Source organism: Chanodichthys erythropterus, chromosome 1 (genome assembly GCF_024489055.1).
Source record: "Chanodichthys erythropterus isolate Z2021 chromosome 1, ASM2448905v1, whole genome shotgun sequence".
NCBI classification, from domain to species: Eukaryota; Metazoa; Chordata; class Actinopteri; order Cypriniformes; family Xenocyprididae; genus Chanodichthys; species Chanodichthys erythropterus.
In genome coordinates this window covers 20,933,285-20,956,891 of record NC_090221.1, presented here as the reverse complement: position 1 = coordinate 20,956,891, position 23,607 = coordinate 20,933,285, and the positions used below count along the sequence as shown (strand labels likewise).

The window sequence follows — 23,607 nt, the reverse complement described above, 5'->3', positions numbered from 1 at the left end:
ACACACTTAAACCCACTTTAACCTAAAACAATTATTCATAAAGTTCGAAAAGGCTGAAGCGAATTACAGATCTCGCATCATAAAAGAATTCTGAGCCGAGGTGCAAGTAGCCTATATTTAACCACTAGATGACTGTCCAGCAGTCTTCTTCATGGCTGTTTGAGAGTGTGTGGTTAAAAACTAGCTTAGAGCGCCATCTGCTGTTAAAACTGAGCTAAGAATCGATTAGAGACAGAAAATATCAGGATCGATCCAGATTCATTGTATCAATCGAGAACTGATGTATTGTCCCAGCCCTATTGAATTCTATAGGGATATGTGATGCAGATATTAGATATATAATTATTCTCTTCTCACAGGTACTTTATGCATTTCAACAACTAGAATACATACTAGTAGGAAGGGAATTGCTGATATCTTAAAATTCAATGGCAAACATTTGCAATTTGTTTCAAGTAAGAAAAGAATGATCCAATTAGATTTCATGAGAAAACATTAGTATTTTATGAGGTAATGATTCATATGATGTGATTCGTATGGAAACGTGATTTTTAGAAGAAAAAAATGTATATGCTTGAAGGTCAACCTCTAAATCTAACTGTTAGTGGGGTGTAAACAGATCGCACAAAAGCATACAAATGAGATTGTACAGATTTTTATGGACTGGTTCGCCAAAATGTAGTTATGAATCACCATCAGAGAGTGTTGGGAATACAGTCTAGTAAAACTTTACAAGTGGTGCTCACTGTCCAAACCTCTCAGGACATCATGGGTTAAAGAGATAGTTCACCCAAAAATGAAAATTTGATGTTTATCTGCTTACCCCCATCGCACAAACCGATCGTTTCGTGTCTTAGAACATCAATGTGTCGTCACGAGCCGCAGGGTTTAATTTGGATTTGTCTATGCAAGTTTTATTTACTCTTATAGTAGAAGTTCCCATCCACTAGCATTATTTGACTGACAGACGGCAACGGTTGGAGTTAAAAATCATCATTTGTGTTCTACTGAAGAAACAAAGTCACCTATATCTTGGATGCGCTAGGGGTAAGCAGATAAACATCAAATTTTCATTTTTGGGTGAACTGTCCCTTTAAGCTTGACCTAGTCCAGCTCCACCTCTGTGGATCTAATGGGTGGATGGATAGAGTTATGAACTGGGTCAGGAGGCGTTTCTCAATGTCAAGGAAGGATCCTCGGAAGCCAGAATTTCGAGGATGCTACGTCATCGACATCCGTCAAAGGACTGTTCCAATGCCGAGGATCCTCGGAATTTCAAACAAGGACTGAGTCCTTTGTTCAAAAAATATCCCATATACAGGAAAGGATGCATATGTGTTGCCTTCGCGCTCTTCGCGCTCTCAAATCACCCACAATCCTATGCGCGCAGCTTTGCAATCTTGTTCAAAAATGTTTAAAAAAATGTTGGACGTTAGCGGGCAATATGCTTTCAAATGTAAGTATATTTATGTTACCAAACATTTGTTATAACTGTAGTAAATATGTCAGATAAATAAAGTTTAACGTCTAAATGCCAGTACAAATTACTATCGTATTGATATTATAAATTATACAAATTACGTTATTGATGGCTAACTGAACCGGACCGTCATTTAACAATTGTTAGCTTGGTTGCCGTCACTGGCATTTCTTTTATAAATAACTAGTTAAGTTGTCCAAAGTTTACGTTAAGTTGTCCTAATTTAACGTTAATATTATACCATTATACCATTCACGCATTATTCATAGCTTTCTCATATTTTTTAACAGGGACCAAGGAACAAACGGAGGCGTTCATACGTCTCTGTGTAGAAAACAAGCAGCTGTTTACCGGGGGGTAATGACGCAATGATGTGCACTTGCTAGTCTGTTCCATTTATGTGTTCTCCGAATGCTAAAGAGGAGCCTCGCCTAGCCTCTGAAGGAAGTGACTTGGAAGGACCAGTCCTGCCAAGGAAGTATCCTTGACATTGAGAAACGCCTAGGGTGTAGTTGGACCTTCTAGCTCCACCTATTGTGCCCAAATTACATCCCAAGAGGGGGAGCTGGACTTCACGCTCCACCCATGGCTCTGCAGTGAGCAGCTCAAAACTAAGGCTGCGTCCGAAAACTGGAAAATGCTGCCTTCTGAGGACACATTTCAAGGTAGTAAGGCATCAAGGCACGTCCGAATCCAATTTTAGCTTCACTTCCTGTCTCATGAGATAACTTCATCTGATCGATTTTTGAAGGAAGCATAGATGTATCCTTAGCTGCCTTTGATATCCCACAATCCTGTGCTTTCCATTCTGTGACAGTTGAGCTAGAAAAATAAAGATGGTATCCGAAAGTTGCGTTTGCTGCTCAGTTTGTGTATAAATGTAAGATTTTTATCAACATATTTCAATTTTGATATCATTTCTATCGAGAAATTACTACTGTAGAAATTAAATATTTGTTTAGTTCTCACCAAAGCTCGTGCTATATTTCTGTAGATCATTAAACTGTTACACTGCCTCAGAAGTCTGTACGAAATCAATTTCGTGAGGTACCTTCGTGCACAAATGCTGCCGTACAAGTCATTCTCTTATAAGATAGAGAGGCAGCAAGACAGCTACCTAGGTTTTCGGACGCAGCCTAAGTGTTTTTTGCCTGTGTAAAGGAACATTTGTAGTGAATATTTGATTAGATATTAGTAACTGTTGGGAAAATACTAGTATCTAATAAATATAGTGCAATTTTAAAAGATACTAATCATTACTGGATTAAATGAGTAAAATTACAGATAGATACAAGTTATGTCAAAGGAATACATATTAAAACGGCTTGCCATAGCTGAGGGCTGCTGGTGTGAAGCTCATGTGTATGTGTTTCTCTCTCTGGCCGGAGCTCTACTACAGGCGGAAGTTACAGGCGCTTGTGTTGGTGAAAATATCCTCTGCTGACTGCTGAGAAAGTGAAAATCATCGTATATGATAAGCAGCAGTCGTTTTATGACGATTAAACCTCAGAGCATCATATATGTGGACGCGGTGGCTTTATTTTTCCCTCCAGCATTTGCAGACTGCTGGTTGTCGTCGGTAAAGGCAGACTGGCATATTTATTGAGTGTGATGTCTGGTACGGTCAGATAGTGAAGCTCTCATAGTAACTAACACGCACTTTGATTGGAACGTTCAGACATTCTGTTACATTGATTCATTGTAGCGCGTTTCCGACTCTTGCTGATACACAGTAGCGGGAGAGAAGGAACATTCACTTTATTCAGTGATGACTCGATTGGGTTTAACATAACTGGTAAATCACATATGTGACTTCCACAACAACCAATCTCCTGGAGCCTTTTCTCTTGGTGTTTTGCGCTGGATTTTCATTGGAACTGACAGAAATGGCAGACAGCGGTCGGGTGAAGCACGACAGCCCGAGCTCGAGCCCTGGACCCGGGAGGAAAAAGGTGCAGCAGTCGCCCAGTTCAAAGGCGCGGTACTGTGTCCACGCTCCTGGGCACTGTTTTCGGAAAGTGACCCTGACCAAACCGACCTTCTGCCATCACTGCAGCGACTTCATATGGGGGATTGTTGGGTTTGTTTGTGAAGGTAAGATGCTTTATGGATTCACTCGGTCTGCATGTTTCATTCAGTAAAGCAATGTCAAAAAAGTGTCTCTTACACAGCTGCTGTGTTAGTATTATGGTACAATGATGGTATTAGACAATACTACGGTAATTTGTTATATACCATAGCATTGGATGAGCACTCATATAAACATCTTAAATAAACACAATATTTGTGAGTTGGCCTTTTGAATGTATTTTGGGTCATTTAATTATTTCATTCAAAGTGCAAGTGATTTTGTTCCAAATGGAATGTTCCCATACCACTTTGATTGACAGATCTGTGCACATGCCATTCTGGAAAGAAGAAGGTATGTTAGAAAATAGATGGAGGATGTCAAGCAAATCAGTCTCTTTCCTCTACACCTCCCTCTCGACAGAATAATCGAATCGTTTGTCTACTAACTGGAGAAGACAGATTGATGCAGATCGATCCGACACACTCCTCCTGTTGGACAGGAATCTGTGCAGGAGGACACTTTGATGAGATCCATCTAATTGATGGAGGCCAGTGAGAGAAGATCTGTACTATTCTCACTTCTGTTAGTTAGATGTTAAGTGTCAGTTTTTTCTTTACAGAGCTGCTCAGTTGGGTAAACAATAAGCAAGTAGCTGTTTAGCATTTTAGATTAGGCTTTAATTCAAAGCATCCTGTGGGCAATCTGTCTGAATTAATCTCTTTGAGGTACTATGGTAATGGATCATTAATCACATTTTGCAGGATCCAAACCTACAACAGCAAGGGATTACAATGAATTAAGACAAAAAAAGAACCACAAAAGGATCATAAAAGTGGTCCATATGACAGTATATTCCAAGTTTTCTGAAGTCATAGCTTCATAGTGTAATGAGCAGACCATCCCTTATTCAGTGATAATCTAGTGAATTGTCAGCGACTGCAAACAAATAATTGAATCAGTTAGTTGAACTTGATCAGGTCAGTTACTGAATGAATCATTCACTTCTTCTCTCATAAACTCTCATGAAGGAACGTTAGGGTGGATATCAATATTTTCAGTGAATAGCAGCTTAAATTTACAACACAAGACTTGGAATATAGTGCCATATAGTAGTCATATGGACCACTTTTATGCTTTTGTGTCCTTTATGATGCTTGAGAGTTTTTATTCCAATGCATAGAAAAAGCAACTGTTTTTTTTCTCCTTTTGTATTCAGTACTGGTTTAGCAATACTTGGCCTTGCAGAATCTGTGATAGAATATCTTCTATAAAGACCAGCCAGAGCGTAATCTATGCCTGAGCTCATTTCTTTTGACTCTTTATGAGGAGTCATCACAATGCTGCTGATCTGCAAGTTTTAAACTTTTATGGTCTGCAAATGACTTCAAAATGAATCCTTGATGGAGCCAAATCCCCTTCCATCTGATTTCTATATGGATAACATGTTTTTGTTTGTTTTTTTGTTTGTTTTTCTCCTCATACACAAAGAGTGAATGAAAAATAGGAAAGCCGGTCTTGCCCTTTTAAAACCTGTTGCTGTTTCTTAGGGAGAGATTAATCTAGAGTGTTATGCTATCATCCAAGGTTTCACCATAGTTCTTCTATGAAGGATCGTAGCAATGAGCAGCATTACTTTAGAGACAAACTGACTAGATTTATGTTTCCATATGAGATTGGCATGGCAGAAAAGCAGATGTTGATTGACAATATGGATGTTACCAGGCAGAGTTAGCCAGTAATGAGACGTTTCTGTTACGTAATGTGCTGCAGTGAAGTCGTGATTGACTCTTCCAGGTTGGCATGGCAACACGTAGTCCAATGAAGCAAAGCGGCAGGCTGGATGCTGTAGCCAGACGGACCAAGAGTAGAACATAAACACACATGCATGTTCTATGTTCTAATGCTCATTGTGTGTGTTTATTGCACTGGTGAAAGGACTAGTAACATACCTAATGAATTCATGTCATTATTCAATTGTATTCATTACTGTTTCCGTTTCCCATTTTGTAGAGGTTGAATGATATAGTGCAGATATACATAAACAGGATAAATAAAATGTACTTCAAATTGCCAAATTAACATTTATTTTAATAAAAAATAAATTCACAAATGTTCACTCTGACCAGGCCAAAACTCAAGCTTGATGGACTTGTTCTCAAGCCACTTCTTGGTTGTCTTTGCAATTTGTGCAGGAGCATTGTCTTGTTGAAAAATAACATCTGATCATTCCTCATTTACATACTTTTAATTTGTGGGAAGCAAGCCAACCTGCAATATTCTCCTGTTCTCCAAAGCATTAAATGACTTCTCACAGAGAAGTAGCTTACCAATACCAGCAGCTAAAAAGGCTTCAGACACAATGACACCTCTTCGCCCATGCTTCACTGTGTGGTAGAGATGCATTTATCTGTATGTTTCTCACCAGATTGAAGACACCTCTGGAGCATCACCTGTTTCATTGTGATTCATCACTCCCACACTCCAAACTTCCCATATTATGCCAAAAACTTACATTCAAACCTCATTGTTTTTCTAAGACAGCAAAGGCATATTAAGTAGTGCACTTATTTAAATTGTGTCTAATTTCCTGACCATTAATTCAAGACAATGAAAAGTTTAATGTTTAACAATGTTGGGCTTGGCCCATTTTTTGCCCAGGAGTGTATATCGTCTGTGGAAGTCTCAGGACCAAAACATGTTCGTCCAATCATTGCCTTTGGTCTGAATGCAGTGATAGGATGTCCTTCCTGCCTGTCAGTATATGTATTTTCATACCTCTGTGCACCCTGCTCGTGTAGACATCTCACGTCATCAGCACGTTCCATAAGGCTATGCAGAGTTGTAGACAGACGTCAGTTATAGAGTGCCGCAAATAAACAGAAGCCACCCTTTACCGTTCCTCTTGAACAAAAACAACAAGCTTATGCATGGCTTTGGAGACACTCTGAAGGGTGATTTCAAGGCTAGCTTGCTTTTGCTAGCCTTCGAAATAGCCTATTCTGCCTTAAGTTCTTTCAATTGGTGTGGTTGTACAATAGGCTCTATCAATTTTTCTCTAACTGTAAAAGAAAAACTTTTTTTTATTTGTATATGTAGCGGTCTTTTTTAAAGTCAATATTATATCAATCTAACTCTAAATATCAAGATGACCTTAAAAGAACTCTCTAAATATTTTTTGTATACTGCATGAGACAAATAATTGCATAATAAGTGTGCATTCTGTTCAAGAACTATATATTCTTATTAATTATCAAGTATACAAGTGATCTATCTTTTTAATAAGTATTTCAGTTGTGCTTGCACAACCATTTATATTACAACACTTTTTAAATATGATTAAAACTGAATTTCATGGTCATGTTTCTTTGTTTATATCAAAGTATCTATTATCTCTGTTTCAGCCAAGATATTTGGTCTACTGTTAAAAAAAACAACAAAAAAAAAACATCTAAATTAACTGGTTCCATTCAAGTCAAAAGTTTTTAACATCACTGTTTCAACTTAAATACATAATTTATACCAACTAAACTAATTTATATGGGTTAAATTGGGTAGAAATAGGTATTTAAGGGAACAGTTGCAAAAGTGATAGTGAAATTTTGGTCACTGAAATTTTGAAAAAAAAAGATATATTACATTGGAAACTCTGGCTAAATGGTCTGTCACTAGTGTTTTGCATGTTAGACTAGGCAAAAATGCAGCCTGCTAAAACAGATTCATGGGCTCATATGACATATGTTTGCGTTGATTAAGAATGTGTAAACAGGATAGTCTTTGTGCTTGTCCTTAGCAGCGTGTGCATGTAATTTCTATCTGTTTCACAAGCGTGGTGGGCTTTACAGTGCACATGAGAATGCATCTGTGGTTCGTTAAACTTTAGAATGTTTTCCTTGCTCTTGTGGTTGTGATAGTGAGAGGAGCTCAGCCTGGCCAGCAAGATCACTTCCTGTCTCTGGTAAGCATGAAAAACCAACAAATGCATTAAGTGAGGTTCAGTCTGTACTGAGGGCCAAAGGGGGCTCTGACAGCAGCATAAATTGGGTACACGGCGATTCAGTCACCGACCACAGAGACAGCCGATTGGTGCTGTTGTCTTCGGTGCAAATTGTTCTATTGAGCTATAAATTGCCACTGCTTGATGTTTGGAAATGTGTGTGAAATTTTGTCCAGTCATAGGTTGACCTTGAGTATAAGCATTACTTTGTTTTTGTGAGCAGTTCAACTGGTCGATTGCTGACTCAACATGGCAGAATGAGTATGATGGGTAAACCAGTTTAGAAATGCTATTTTGGAAATCCTTTTGGTGCTATAAAAGATTTGTTTGTTTACAAAGTTCCATCAGCTCTAAATTGTGAAAATTATGATATGGCTGTGAATTCACTGCTGAAAAAGAGTGGCAAGTTTTTTTTTTTTGTTTTTTTTTGCTAAAGTTGCTGTATTTGCATATATTTTGGCACCATAGTTCTGTGGCTTGTGCCTAAGTCTTTCTCTTTTTCTCTGCAGTGTGTAACTTCATGTCACATGAGAAGTGTTTGAAGCACGTCAGGACCGTGTGTTCTTGTATGGCTCCCACACAAGTTCAGGTGAGTGACATGTGCCACACATGACATCTGACAGGATGGACAAAAATCAGTAACTATGTGGATAAATCTCATTAAATCTGTAAGGAACATGTATTGGTCATATTTTATCCCAAAAATTAAAAAGAAAAAAAAAAAAAAGAAAAAAATTCTTGCAGATTATTTTCACATCTTTTCACATTTTTCACATCATTTTTTTTTTTTTTTGCATTGTGACATTTTTTTTCTTGACAATTAAGCACATTTTCTCCCAAAATTATTATTTTGCTAAAAATCCTTACTGTAATGCAAAAATATATATTATATATTATATATATATATATATATATATATATATATATATATATATATATTTTTTTTTTTTCATCCTTAAAAAATACTCCATTACAATAATGAGAATCTAATAAGAATCGCTATTCAAAATAAATTCTTATTAAGTAGAATTTTTCCTAAAAAGTCATACATATTGATGAAAAAAAAATATTAATGCTAGGCTTCATTTTCTTTGTGCAAAATTTTATATATATATATATATATATATATATATATATATATATATATATATACAACATACAGGTGCTGGTCATATGATTAGAATATCGTGAAAAAGTTCATTTTTTATTGTAAGTTATTATTCTAGATTCCCTACATGTAAAGTAAAACATTTCAAAAGTTTTCTTTTTTAATTTTTTTTTTATTTTTTTTTTTATTTTGATGATTAGAGCGTACAGCTCATGAAAGTCCAAAATCCAGTATCTCAAAATATTAGAATATTTCCTAAAATCAATCAAAAAATGTATTTTCAAAACAGAAAAGTTCAAGTTCTTTAAAGTATGTTCATTTGTATACTCAATACTTGGTCGGCAGCTCATATCACAGCAAATGACTTGCTCCTAGCACAAATTACAGCATCAGTGAAGTGTGGCATGGAAGTGATCAGCCAGTGGCACTGCTGAGGCACTATTGAGCCTTCAGATCATCTGTATATTATTGGATCGACTGTTTCTCATCTTTCTCTTGAAAATATCCTATAGATTCAGGCATGTTGGCTGGCCAATAAAACACAGTAATATTATGGTCAGCAAACCACTTGGAAGTGTTTTTTGCACTGTGGGCAGGTGCTAAAGTCCTGCTGGAAAAGGAAATCAGCATCTCCATAAAGCTTGTCAGCAGATGGAAGCATAAAGTGCTCCAAAATCTCCTGGAAGATGGCTGCGTTGACTTTGCACTTGATAAAACACAATGGACCAATACCAGCAGATGTCACGCCCCCCCAAATCATTACTGACTTCAGAAACTTCCCACTAGACTTCAAGCAGCTTGGATTCTGTGCCTCTCCAGTCTTCCTTCAGATTCTGGGACCATGATTTCAACATGAAATGCAAAATTTACTTTTATCTGAAAAGAGGACTTTCGACCACTGTTCACTGTCCAGTTCTTTTTCTCCTTAGCCCAGGTAAGATGCTTCTGACGTTGTTTCTGTTTCAGAAGTGGCTTGGTGGTCCTTTTCCTGAAGATGTCTGAGTGTGGTGACTCTTGATGTGCTGACTCCGGCTTCATTTGACTCATTGTGAAGCTCTCCCAAGTGTTTGAATCGGCTTTACTTGACAGTATTCTCAAGCTTGTGGTCATCCCTGTTGCTTGTGCACCTTTGCCTACCCAATTTCTTCCAGTCAACTTTAGATTTAATATGCTTTGATACATCACTCTGTACACAGCCACCACATTCAGTAATAACCATCTGTGACTTACTCTCTTTGTGGAGGGTGTCAATGATTGTCTCCTGAACCATTGCCAAGTCAGCAGTCTTCCCCATTAGTGTGGTTTCAAAGAACAAGAGATACCCGGAATATAAACTGTAGGGATGGTCGTTTAATGAAACTCAAATGTAAATATTCTAATATTTTGAGATACTGGATTTTGGACTTTCATTAGCTGTACGCTCTAATCAACAATTTCAATCAACTCAAACAGTTTCATTTTTAAAAATAATTTACAATAAAAAAATGAACTTTTTCACGATATTCTAATTATATGACCAGCACCTGTGTGTATGTGTGTGTGTGTGTATATATATATTTAAAGATTTTTTCCATGAAATATAACTCAAGACATGATCAACAACATTATTGAGGCATCACGATGCTGGATGGAAGCGCTATAATGCAGGACATGAAGTCTCAAACAATTATGCTGTTAATGAAGAATGATCAAACTGTTTTGTAGGGTATGATCATGCAACAAAGATCATAATTAGCAGTTGATTCTTACCTGTCTTATCCGTGGCTTTGCATTACAAACACAAAGTACATTACTCCCTGAATCTACATTAAATAATTAAGTCCTCACATACTGACTGGAGCTATTTTGCTCAGAGACACATGAGTTGTTGGGTGCTTCTCAAACGAAAGGCTGCAAATCTCGGCTGCCACGTCATCAAACGTTACTTGAGGCCATCTTAAAATGAAGGATCCTTGGAAGGCATCAGATGTATGCTTCGTAGCCTTAAATCACCCATAATCCTTTGCACATATTCCAATTCAAGAAAATAAAGTCAAGCTTGTCTGAATTTATTATGCAATGTAAGACAAAAATAATGTTTCCGGACATGAAAGCATAGATGTTATCTTTTGTTTTGCTGTAAATTAAAGGGTTAGTTCACCCAAAAATGAAAATTCTGTCATTAATTACTCACCCTCATGTCGTTCCACACCCGTAAGACCTTCATTCGTCTTCAGAACACAAATTAAGATATTTTTGATAAAATCCAATGGCTCAGTGAGGCCTGCATTAACCGCAAGTTAACTTACACTTTCAAATGCCCAGAAAGGTAGATATATTTAAAACAGTTCATGTGACTACAGTGGTTCAACATTAATGTCGTGAAGGTACGAGAATACTTTTTGTGCGCCAAAAAAACAAAATAACGACTTTATTCAACAATATCTAGTGATGGCCGATTTCAAAACACTGCTTTATGAAGCTTCAAAGCTTTACGAATCTTTTATTTCAAATCAGTGGTTCAGCGCGCCAAAGTCACATGATTTTAGTAAACGAGGCTTCCTTACGTCACGTCGTTATTTTCATTTTTGGGTGAACTAACCCTTTAACCACTTAACACTAAACTGACAATAATGTAAGCCACAGGTAGACTGCAAACTGTGGTCATTCATTGTATTGCGTTGATAGAAAGCCAGTTAATATAAAGGTTTGTATTTTTCCAAAATAAGTTGAAATTGTATTTTTGTGTGGTGAATGTGGGGCAGAAACATGTATTACGTAGCCATGCGTAGCCTCTTTCTAGACCATCACATTCACTTTTGATGCTGAGGAGGACTCTAGACTACAAGCCTCCGAAGGACTGGACTAGGAAGTACACAGCGTCAGTAGGATGCAGCTTTCCGTTTGAGAAGCACCCAGTGTAGTCCTTTGTCCAGCCTTCATAATGAATTACTGATGACTTCCTGTCGCGTTGTGGTCTTTCATGAAGGCCAACTGTCAGCCAGCCTTTGTGCCTTTGATAGCAGCTCATCTAGCAATATAAATGAGCTGCTATCAGCCTAGACCGGAAGTTTTTTCCCCCCAGTGTACTCACTACTGATTCTAAACCCAATCTATAGTTGATAAACTCATTTTACTGATATAATGCAGGTCCTGATCCCTGTGAATTTCAGAAGTGGCCTTGCTGATATGAACATATTGTGTTAGCATGCTAATTTGGTTTATTACACTTCGGTCTGGAATACTTGATTGCGATTGGGATTAAAATATTTTTATAATTATGTACAACTGTTAATTTCTGTTAATTACACCATTGTCCATGGCAACTTACTGCTACTTTATTGTATTTTGTATCATTCCAGTCCACAGTCTTAATATACAATGCAGATAAATGTCTTAAAGTAGCTAAGGTGTAGGGCTGGGCGATATATCGAATGCTTTTGTCACGCGCATTTCTTCAGTAAAGCCGGTTCCCTGATTACCGCTAAATCCCATCACCTGCTTTCAAATGGAGCGGCATTTAATAGACAGAGCCGTAGTTCACTGATAAGCCACGTTCACGTTCATATCGCAGATGTATCGCCTTCGTTAATGAACGCGATATTGCGTGGTTTGTCGGTGAACTATGGCTCTGTCTATTAAATGCCGCTCCATTTGAAAGCAGGTGATGGCGATTTAGCGGTAATCAGGGAACCGGCTCTACTGACGAAATGCACGTGACAAAAGCATTCGATATATCGCCCAGCCCTACTAAGGTGTCCATAAATTAAATATATCCAATTTATAAATTAAAAAAAATATATATATATAAATATATCTTTTATTTTTATTTTAGTTTAATTTTAGTTTTAGTAATTGTGTTGTGTTTTTGACATTTTTATTAGTTTTTTATATTTCTATATAGATTTAATAAGTTTTATTTTTTTTTTCATTTTAGTACTTAAACTTATTTATTTCAGTTAGTTGCCAAGGCAACATTTAAAAAAGTTTACTTTTTATTACTAATGTTTTTATTTTATTTTATTTAAGCTTTATTTCAATTACCAAAACGTTTTTATGAATTTTTGTGTTAGTTAACAATAACAATGGTTACACTTTATTTTACAGTGCCGTAGTTACATTGTAATTACTCAAATAAGTACTGAGTACTATTAACAGTTACAGTTACAGTTAGGGTTTGGTTTAGGGTTAGTTACTTGTAATTATGCATAATTTACTGTTATTATAGTAAGTACATGTAGTAACGTATAACTACGGCACTGTAAAATAAAGTGTTACCACAACAACTGTTGGTCTTGCCTAGGCCAGTTGTTTTTGACATTATAATAGACAATTTTTTACTTACTTAAAGTAAGCAAATCAATATTTCATTGCCCATGCATTCATTTATTTGTCATTTAAATAATTAAGCAGGATTGGAATATAACAATTGGGATTTATCAGGCTCTATTCATTTTAATGTCTGTACACTCTCCATTGAACAGTTGCTGCGACTTCAAGAAAAAACGCTGCAGTATATATATATATTTTTAAAACCGGATGTACAAATGTACAACAGCATGTAAAAAAATAACAGATCTTGCTGGTTACCAGCTTGAGAAAAAGTAACCACATGAGATGTTTGCTGCATCCTCTCAGTGTGCTGATACCACATGCCACCGCAGGGCTGTGTTCACAGTGAGCAAAATCTGCCATGCTTTAGCCAAATGGCAAAAATGTGACATTGACCGGCCAGCTGCATCAGAGTAGCCGCAGGGCATGACAGGAGGCCGAGTCAAGCAACATGCCACAGCAAAACTTAATTTAGACCAAAAGATAATGAGGTGGAACAGAAACCACTCTGAATTAAAGTTGGGTCCTCAGAGAAACTACTGGAAGTTTGCCTTTATGCATAATGAATGAAGAGACAAAACAAGAAAGTGAATGTAGTGTTTTAATTCTCTTTTTCTAGTTTCTTAGGCTTTAAGAGTGATGCATTCAGTTTGAAAAGGAAGTGGATGTGACTTTTTCTGTACTGGCTGAAGACTTTTCTCAACTGTGTGTGTGTGTGTGTGTGTGTGTGTGTGTGTGTGTGTGTGTGTGTGTGTGTGTGTGTGTGTGTGTGTGTGTGTGTGTGTATGTGTGCGTAGGTGGGTGGGTGGTGTAGGAGTGAGCCAGTCTCTGAGCCAACTGCTCCATTAACCTTTACTCAACAACCTCTCTGAACCGCATCTGAGGAAATACGAACACAACAGTTGCAGCCATTCGACACTGTTATTACTGAAAGTCGAGAATTTGTCCTTTAAGATTTGACAAAGTCTTCTTTCACCTTCTGTGGTTACTAATTAATTTAAAATAAAATACTATAATTTATAAGACATTATGTGCACAGAACACATACTTCTGGAATGTAACGTATTTCTTTGTGAAACAGAATATTTGGCGTAGACATAATTTAGGTTGGAACCTAAATCTGGAAGTGCATCAGTTGGGATTTAGACTCTTATATTAGGGCTACACTATATATCATGTGCGCATCCGCGATAGTCACATTGGATGTGCAGTGTCAAGTATAAGGATTGTAGTTGATCCGTAAGGACCAGGCATCACGGTTCAAAACGCATGTGATTCTCGGATTAATTGCAAAGTTTAAATTCAAAAGTTCATCATTTGCCTGTGTTTAAGGTCCTGTCAGTTTAAGCATTGAAGCAATTTTAAACCATACCAGCATAAGAAGACACAAAAGAGAATTCAATTCGGGTCTTTTGTGCACACAGCACGCTAATACAGAATTCCATTCTGTTCTGATTGAACACATACATGCAAAATTATGTCTCAATGCCCGTATCCTCGTAAACAAAGTCTCTTTTGGCTTACGTGAACGTAAACAATTGAGAAATAAAATGGATGCATGTCATTATATTGGATCCATGCATTTGGTCTTAAAGTGACAGCATCATAATTTTCCTGCTGCTGTGTCATTTAATGTTAATCAAACAACAAAATACAAAGACGATGAAGAATCATTTTCACACATGAATTGGCACCTTTGACTCCAGACCTTAAATTCATATGAATTCATATAATATGAATATTAATCTTGAAAACCATCTAAAACAACAGCTAAAATAAGTGAGTAGTATGTAATATCTCTCAACCAGAACTGAAAAATGAACAGTTTGCTATTTAGCAAAACTGAGCTTATTTTGTTCATCCATTTGTTCTGAAAGTACTCTGAGCCAAGTACCTCAGCAGTAGCCATTTACAGGAGCCAATCACCTTTAGGATCAGAGAAATGGCAGCTAATGACAGGAAACGAGGTCATGTCCGGTAGGATGCTCTGCAGTCTACTCTAGCGACTCCCTTGGGAGGGCAAGAGCCAGTGAGGATGTGTCCACCGCAGGAGGGAGAGATGGGCCGCAGCTCAAGGCCACATGCTGTAGAGTGTGGGGGTGTGTGTGTGTGTATGTGTGTGTGTGTGTGTGTGTGTGTGTGTGTGTGTGTGTTTGTTTGGGGCTTCATCAGCAGAGATTTTGAGTACCTTGGCAACCTTAAACATAAAACCTCACCATATTTTCCTCTGTATTATGTGGAATTATATATTTTTTTGTCCCAAGAGTTTAGGTATTTTCTGTCCAGTGGACATATTTTGGTTTGTGACAGTCCAGACTTCTTAACAGCTGTTCCATGTCTGTGAGCTCATAGACATCAGCGAGTTCGATTTCTGGCACCCTGTCAAGCGTGTAAATATCCTGATTTGCTTGAGCAAATGTCAAGCTATTTTTCTTCTTCCCAAGCCATATATTCAAATCTTAAGTAAAGCACCTAATCTATCCCGTCTTTCACTGCTCTGTGTGCTGTCTCGAGAATGTCTGCTCTTAAATGTCACTTTGGTTTTTCTCTGAAGATGACAGGTATGCCTAGCAGCACAGAAATGGAGTTAATGTCCTCTGCTTTTTTGCAGTACTTGTATGTTCACTATTAAAATGGCAAAATTGTACCTTTTAGGGCAACAACAGCTTGTCACTGGTGCAGTACCCCCCAAAAGATGCCTTTGTACCTTATCTTAAAGGTGCCATAAAATTGAAAATTGAATTTACCTTGGTATAGTTGAATAACAAGAGCTCAGTACATGAAAATGACATACAGTGAGTCTCAAACACCATCGTTTCCTTCTTCTTATGTAAATCTCATTTGTTTAAAAGACCTCCGAAGAACAGGTGAATCTCAACATAACACCGACTATGATGCAACAGTCGAGATTATTAATATGTACGCCCCCAACTTTTGCATATGCCAGCCCATGTTCAAGGCATTAGACAAGGCAGTATTATCAAACTCATTCAGAATCAAATGTAAACATCCAAATAAATACCATACTTACATGATCTGATATGCTGCATGACGAACACTTTGTAAAGATCCATTTTGAGGGTTATATTAGCTGTGTGAACTTTTATGCAATGTATTATAGAGTCGCAAGCTTGGTGGGCGGGGAGTGTGAGCATTTAAAGGGGATGCACGCTGAATCTGCGCATTTCTAATTATGCCCCAAAATAGGCAGTTAAAAAATTGAATAATAAAAATGGGGTAATGGGGTATTTTGAGCTGAAACTTCACAGAAACATTCAGGGGACACCTTAGACTTATATTACATCTTGTGAAAAAGGGTTCTAGGGCACCTTTAACACTTTTTTTGACTAATAATTGCTACTTTTATTTAACAAATATGCATTAAACTGATCAAAAGTGACAGTAAAAACATATATAATGTTACAAAAAAATGTCAAATAAATGCTGCTCTTTTTATTTATCAAAGTATCCTGAAAATTCAACATTGATAATATTAAAAAATGTTTCCTGAGCACCAAATCAGCATATTAGAATGATTTCTGAAGGATCATGTGACACTGAAGACGGGAGTAATGGATTCTGAAAATTCAGCTTTGATCACAGGAATAAATGAAATTTTAAAATATATTAAAATAGAAAACAGCTATACTAACTTGAAATAACATTTTAAATTTCTACATTTTTTTTTATTGTATTTTTGATCAAATTAATGCAGGCTTGGTGAGCATAAGAGACTTTCAAAAACATGCAAACAAGCACAAAACAAGCAACATTTTAATAGTGCCACAGCCATTTTTTCTCTGCATCAGGATCATCATCTCAGGAGAAACTGGGATGGGAAAAATTACACACTTCACCTTTAAGAATGCTTAATGGAAATGCTCAGCAGTATAGACACCCTAAAGGGAGTTTTCCGTCAATTAAAGGGAGTTTTTCCTGTGTGGGGGGATAAAAAAGGATGTTTTTTTCTTCAGTAGACGAATAGAGACCATCAGCTCAAGAGCATGATGGAGGCAGTGCAAGATTATGGCCCTCCAGATGTTACTCACTCTCACTACCCAAAATAACCTCTAATTCACCACCCCACCAAAGTGTTTGTAGAATTATTTACAAACCAGCACATAAAGCAGCCAAAGGCCTGGAGATATTTATCCACAGGAGTCACAGTGCTGCCCGTCACCAGCAAAAGAATGGGAAGGAGAGGGCAGAAAGGCTGACTTCTCCTCCCCCGTTTCTTTGCTGTCACAGTCTTCAGTGATTCACATCGTGTTCCAGTGAAATCAGTCGTTACAGATGGGCACGCATCGTGACAGCCCGGCTGGGATTTGTCCTCACGTCTCTTCACTATATCAGAACATCTTGCTCTGGGTCTTTGAAAGCTCCAGTCATGCTCACATTTGAGTATCTAGATAGTAACTGGATGTTATTTAGCTGGATTCTATTTCCAGTTATAAGTGAGAATCTTTACATTCTTTATGAATCGGTTTGTTTCATTTTTGAGTCACAATGCAATTTCAGACATTTATTGTCGTTTATTTTTGTTTGTTTGCAGTGTAAATGTGCCAATTTACAGTATGCTGTACAGTATACAAATGCTGCTGTACACAGCAGCCATTTTGTCCTGCATATGCTTTTTCTGTAAACAGACTTAAGGTGTGTTCACACGTCATCTTCAGGAATGTATCCGCGAACGGACCCGTATCGGCGTCCTCAAAGGCGGATCGCGGACCCGCCATGGCTCCGTGCTGCATCCACTCTGCATCCGCGATTAAAACCTTACCTCCGTGGCAGGTCCGTTTGGGACCCGCAAATTGATACAACCGTTACAGTAAAGGCGCGTACGTGTCCACGGATCTGACATGGGTGTGCTCAGGATCCGCTGATTGACAGTAGAATGTTACGGCGCTGATCCTCTGGGCAGCGCCAAAACGAATGTGACATTCATGCGGGTTTGGCGACTTGAATGCGGATCCGCCTAGGAGTCTCCTGCTGTGTGGGAACGCACCCTTAGAGTGGTTCATTTAAGTAGGCTAAGTGTGAACTCTGCCATCTTAAATCTGGCAAGCAGAAACACTTCTTAACACTAAAACAAGCAGAAAAGATCGGTCTGCTTCCAAACAAACTCTGGTGTGGTTCAACTCAAATTTGACCAAACACATCTACACGAACCAAAAACTGGACGTGATGTCACCCGATGCGACCCTAAAATGGACATACAATACTGCTAAAGCATACCTGTTTTTTCTCATCATAGGAGCTACATTTAGAAATGCACCGATCGATCAGCCAGGGATCGGAATCGGCAGATTTCCCTCATGATCGGCCCGGAACGGTGATCGGCTGATCAGTCTCACTTCTTACTGATTCCGAGCCGATCCGTTTTGTCAGCTGCTCGTTCTCGCTCTCTTCTCTGTCACAGTGAAGAGACAGACACACACCCGTGCGGAAACCTCCTCTCTCTCACTCGTCTCATTCGCTCCAGTTAAATAGTGCTTGTATTGCGCTTAATTTTAGTCATTCCCACAGGTTTTGCGCTCACACCAAAAGCGCGCACACCACTGATCTATGTAAGTGAAGCGAACAAGCCACGCTCAGTCTCAAACAGAGACAGAAGTCAAAAACAGAGTCACAAGTACCAAAATGAGTGGCTTACTGTGCTTGAACTGTCAAATACATACAAAAGTATGTCAAAAACACAGGCAGTCTTGGCGAGCTTATTTAGATAAACACAGTCAGTTTTGAATCGTATTGAACAGTATTGGGTCCATTGAACACTGTTCATAAACTCTTAGGGTGCGTTCACACTTGTAGTTCGGTTCATTTGGTTCATTTGGTCCGGACCAAAGAAGAAAAAAAACATTTAGTCCTGGTCCATTTAGTCCTTAGCGTTCAGACTGGCAATTTTATCACCGAACCAAAAGATACCGAACCTTAAGGCATAAGCATACATTAAAAACGTGATTGGTCGGATTTTGTGTTGTATAGCCTATTTTGAGACAGAACTTACCGAACATCTAAAACAATGCTGTGTGCTGAGATAAATGCGCTTGTTGTGTGTGCGTAGCCTGCATATGATGGTATTTTGGCCAGCTGGGAACTCGTGAAGAGCTTATAAAATGTGTAAAGTAGTCAAAACGGCGGCGGGATGGGCAAACCCGCAACTATGACAAGAAAAACCGATATGCGTGAGGATTCTGTCCTTTTTAGGGTCTTGTCTTCCTGTTTTTGGTTCATTTACATGTCTTTGGTCCATGTTGCGTTCATATATCATTCGAATCGCACCAGAGTTCGTTTGGAAGCGGACCGAGACCCATCTTTTCAGCGGTGCTTTTCAGTGGTGTTTTCAACGTTGTTTGGTGCGCACCAGGGTTCAGATGGCAGCGTTCACATATGTTCAAATGAACCGCACCGGGCAATTGCACCAGGGTTCATTTTAATCGAACCAAACATGCCAAGTGTGAATGCACCCTTAAAGGGACAACAGTTCAGTATTCCTGCTGCTGTCTGTCATGTTAATCAAAGAACAAAAGACAAAGAAAATCACTTTCTGCTCTTGACTGAATATGTTTTATAACTTTAATGCTAAGAATTTATCTGTATTAATATTTACAATAAAGACTTCAGAAATTAAGGTAACCAATGTAAAATAACCCTGAATGTGTTATTTTACATTTGATTACTTTAATATCTGTGGTATTTCTTACCTGAATAGAAACCCAGTTAACCTGAAAAACTTAGTTTCATAGCTCTCTTTATTCTGTTGCATTTATTTGAGCTGTTTATATTTTATTATTGACTTTTACTTATTATTGACTTTTATTTTCATGAAAATAAAACTTTGCATTGAAGAAAAGTAGATTTTTGTTTGTATATGTTGTCAATTATAGTTCTTCAGCAAAAATTGGTATCGGCAGATCACACTATCAAAAAATCTGAAATCGGAATCGGCCAAGAAAATTGCAGTCGGTGCATCTTTAGCTACATTGCCCATTACAGTTTGGTACAGGTGTCAGAAACTGTGTCTCCTTGCAGTAGGTCTTTTTTGTGTGCAACGGAGGAATTCCTATCACTGTTTTGACTCCTTCACATTTTATAAACTCTTCACAAGTTCTCAGCTGGTCAAAATGCCATACACACATACAACAAGTGCATTTAGCCCAGCACGCAGCATTGTTTTCAATGTTTGGTAAGTTCCATCGCAAAATACGTTTTTTTTTTTGTTTGTTTGTTTTGTTTTGTTTTGTTTTGTTTGGGGGTTTTTTTTGTATCTTTAGGTTCGTCTTAAAAATTATAGTGTGAATGCTAAGCGAACCAGGACTAAATGTATTTTCTTTTTTGGCCCAGACCAAAAGAACCAAACTACAAATATGAACTTGTTTTTACAAATGCAGGATCACTCCAGAATACAAAATGGAAAGTTGCATTTACATATTACATATTATTCGATATATATGGATGCTTCTATAGATATATGCAATAATAATTCAAATGCAGTTTACATGATCCATTTAGAAAAAGTGGTCAAGTGCTACCTGATTGTGATTCGACAAATGCTGTTGCATGTTAGATGTAAAAGGGGCCTCTGTAGGAAGTAAATGTGTGGAAGGAAAGGGAGAACCACTCTCAGGCCATTTACCCTTTCTTTTAGTGAATTTAATTGTATATGTTTGGTTAAACACGTTTGAATATAAAGCACTCTAACGCATTCAGATAGGAAAGATTAGGTTTCAGTGTTTTATTATGTTCACATTTATCGGAATGTGGTTTACTGTGCACTTAAACTAGACATCTAAGAATGAAGCATATTTAGTAAGAGTATATGGAATTTATTTTATTATTTTGACACATACTGTACATTCAAAACTTCCTCTATTATATTTATAAATCTGTCCATTTGTCTTCTACGATTCTGGTACATGAGGTCAAAGGAAAAAGAAATCAGCTATTTAAATCCTTAAATTCTCTACTTCCCTCCCCCAAGCAGGAAGGAAGTGCGGGCATCTGCACACTTTCCCACCACTCAAACAGGAAGTGATGTCACATGGAGTCACAGATGATACAGGACTAACATTCACCATTAGTGATATCCGATTTGTGACTAAATAGTTAAACCAATTATTTTAATGACTCAGTCAAACTAATTTCAATTATGAATTGCAAACTTTCCAAATCTATACTGAGTAGGGTGTAGATTTATTGTGGACCTGACCTTCAGTGTGAATCAGAGCAATGTGTGCTTCAGGTGGCGTCAGAAATATTGTATTTTCTGATTTTAAGCACATGAATGACCAAGCGAAGTCGTGGGAAACTTAGAGTTCTATATTATACAAGTTGCGACGTTACAAGTTGCTAGATTATAAAAGTTGCGATTCAGTTATTTGGGCTTATTGTTCACAATATAATTTTATTTAGGCTACTTTCATGTTATGTTTCTGACTTGAACATGTGACATGTTATAATAATGAACATGCGACTCTGAGGAACAAGTTTCCCAGGTGCTCAACTCCCAGATTTTATTTTATTAATCATTCTTCTCCTTGTTTGTGGTCCAGATTCCTGTAGCACATTGCTTCGGTCCTGCTGGTCAGAAGAAGAGGTTCTGCTGTGTTTGCCGGAAGCATCTGGAAGGCAGTTTGGCTCTGCGCTGTGAAGGTGTGTGTGAAGGAGGGCGTCATAATGGTGATGAGGGTATAAGATTTATTTAAACAGCATGATGGCATCAGGGTGTTTTAGCCCTAGTAATGATTAAAATCACCTAATTTAAGAGCACTGAACATGACATGAGCTGACTTTGCCAAAAACAGAATACCAGACAACCTGTCAGAATAAACAAAGTCTTGATGAAAACCTAAACTAATTTGAGCTCATTTGACAATTTTTCCCCCCGCCAGAATTGATTGGACATTGGTCATTTACATTTAGTCTTAAAGTTATAGTTCACCCAAAAATGAAATTTTGTCATCACCCTCACCCTGTTCCAAACCTGTATGTTTTTTTGTTTTGTTTTTTTTCCTATGGAGTATAAAAGAACTTATTTTGAGAAATGTCTCAGTGTTGTTGTTCGTTTTGTTTTTTTGTCTATACAATATAAGTCAATGGGCACCAAAACTGTTTGAAACCAACATTCTTCAGAATATCTTTGTGAATATCTTTGAATATCTTCTGCAGAAGAAAGGTTTTGAAGGACATGAGGGTGAGTAAAAGATAAAAGAAATGTTATGGGTGAACCATCTCTTTATGCGTGTAGTAGCAAAAACAGTCTGTTTAAGGGTCAGAGAGGCGGTGGAAAACGTTCATGTTAAATTAAATTAAAGTCTTGACGCAGAAGTGATCTTCTTAGAAAGCTGTATGATAGGGCCTATTTAAAGTCTGTCAGCTGCTGTTAGTTAGATATTTCCATTGCTGATACACATTAATTTGGTTTGCTGTCCAGGCTGGTTTGTTTTGCTAGTTTTAGAGAGGTTTTGAGCACTTGGCTGACCAGCTAAATCAGACCCAGAACCATCTAGAACAAGCTCAAAGGGGCTACATGTACTTTCATAAGTACTTTTTTTATTGCCAAAGTGTGAACAGCTTGTAACAAAACTTTAAAAAACGAGCCCTCTCCCGACTTCCTATGTTAGGCCTGCAGACTGATTTTGATGTGATGGCAGTGAATTTCAGAGCTTGTGCGAACATATTCACATCGCTATGAACAGATGCTTTCTTAACTGCTGATTTCTCACCGCTGTGATTTTTGTTGTATGTTTATTTTGTTATTGAGCACACAGCACATATTTACATATTTATCTAAACGGTGCTCTCAGCTGAGTGGATGGCGTCTGGATGTTCGTTAACAGTATATCGCTGCAAAGGCGTTTCCAACTTCTTTTTACTTTTAAGTGGAAAAACAAAAAATAGCTTCGCTGTGAGTGTATCGAGGCCATTAATCACATTCAGTCTCTTGTACGTTACATGTGCACGAGTGCTAGCTCGAGCAATAAGTTGCTGGCTGCGTTCACTTAACAGCCACCGGTGTCACTATTAACGTGGATTTCTGAATACTACATATAGCCTCTTTAATGGACGAAAGTAGGTACAGTAGTTTTTTTTTTTCTAAAGGGTTACAGTTATCTTCAGTGCTTAAAATATATTTTCCCTTATTTTAATAATCAGTCTCTTGAAATGTTTCTTCTAAAACCTTTTCTGTTTCCCCAAACCCTTGGACTTGGTCCTTTTTTTTTGTATTCTGTTATTGCTCATTTGTCTGTGCTGGCTGTTCCTGTTTGGAAAGCTGCTGTTGCCATGGAAATGGCAGAATGGCCTTTTGCAGTGGGCTGAATTCTAAGAACCGAGCTGAAAAGAAAAACATCACACTCCAACTCTCTCTTTCTATTTCTCTTCCTCTCTCAGATACAAAAGGCACAAATGAAGTTCACAAGAAAAATCAGTCTTTAATTCCCACACCCACTCAAACTTTTGCAACAATAACATTAATTAAGTGGCTTTACCCTTTGTCGGGCCTGTAACACCTCACAGGCAGTACTAATAGTGCCAATAATATGAATCTATGATCTAATAAATCTATCAATGAATCAACTGTTTTACCTCAGATGATGCTTGCTTAGTGGATAAATCACATAAAGACAGTAACCTTCCTTACA

At 37.7% G+C, this 23,607-nt stretch overlaps 1 protein-coding gene across 2 annotated transcripts in view; it reads left to right on the top strand.

The window, feature by feature from the left end:
• The first annotated feature begins 2,874 nt into the window (after positions 1-2,874).
• The window catches only part of LOC137023013 (diacylglycerol kinase theta), a 43,683-nt gene continuing 22,950 nt past the window's right edge, over positions 2,875-23,607 (top strand). The window contains exons 1-3 of one of the 2 annotated variants that reach the window (XM_067389521.1): positions 2,875-3,574; positions 8,055-8,134; positions 21,517-21,616. In XM_067389521.1, coding sequence (XP_067245622.1) covers positions 3,367-3,574; positions 8,055-8,134; positions 21,517-21,616 — 388 coding nt within the window. In that variant the 5' untranslated portion in view covers positions 2,875-3,366. Of the gene's footprint in view, positions 3,575-7,065; positions 7,816-8,054; positions 8,135-21,516; positions 21,617-23,607 lie in introns of those variants that run through there. The other variant, XM_067389527.1, reaches the window with a different exon arrangement.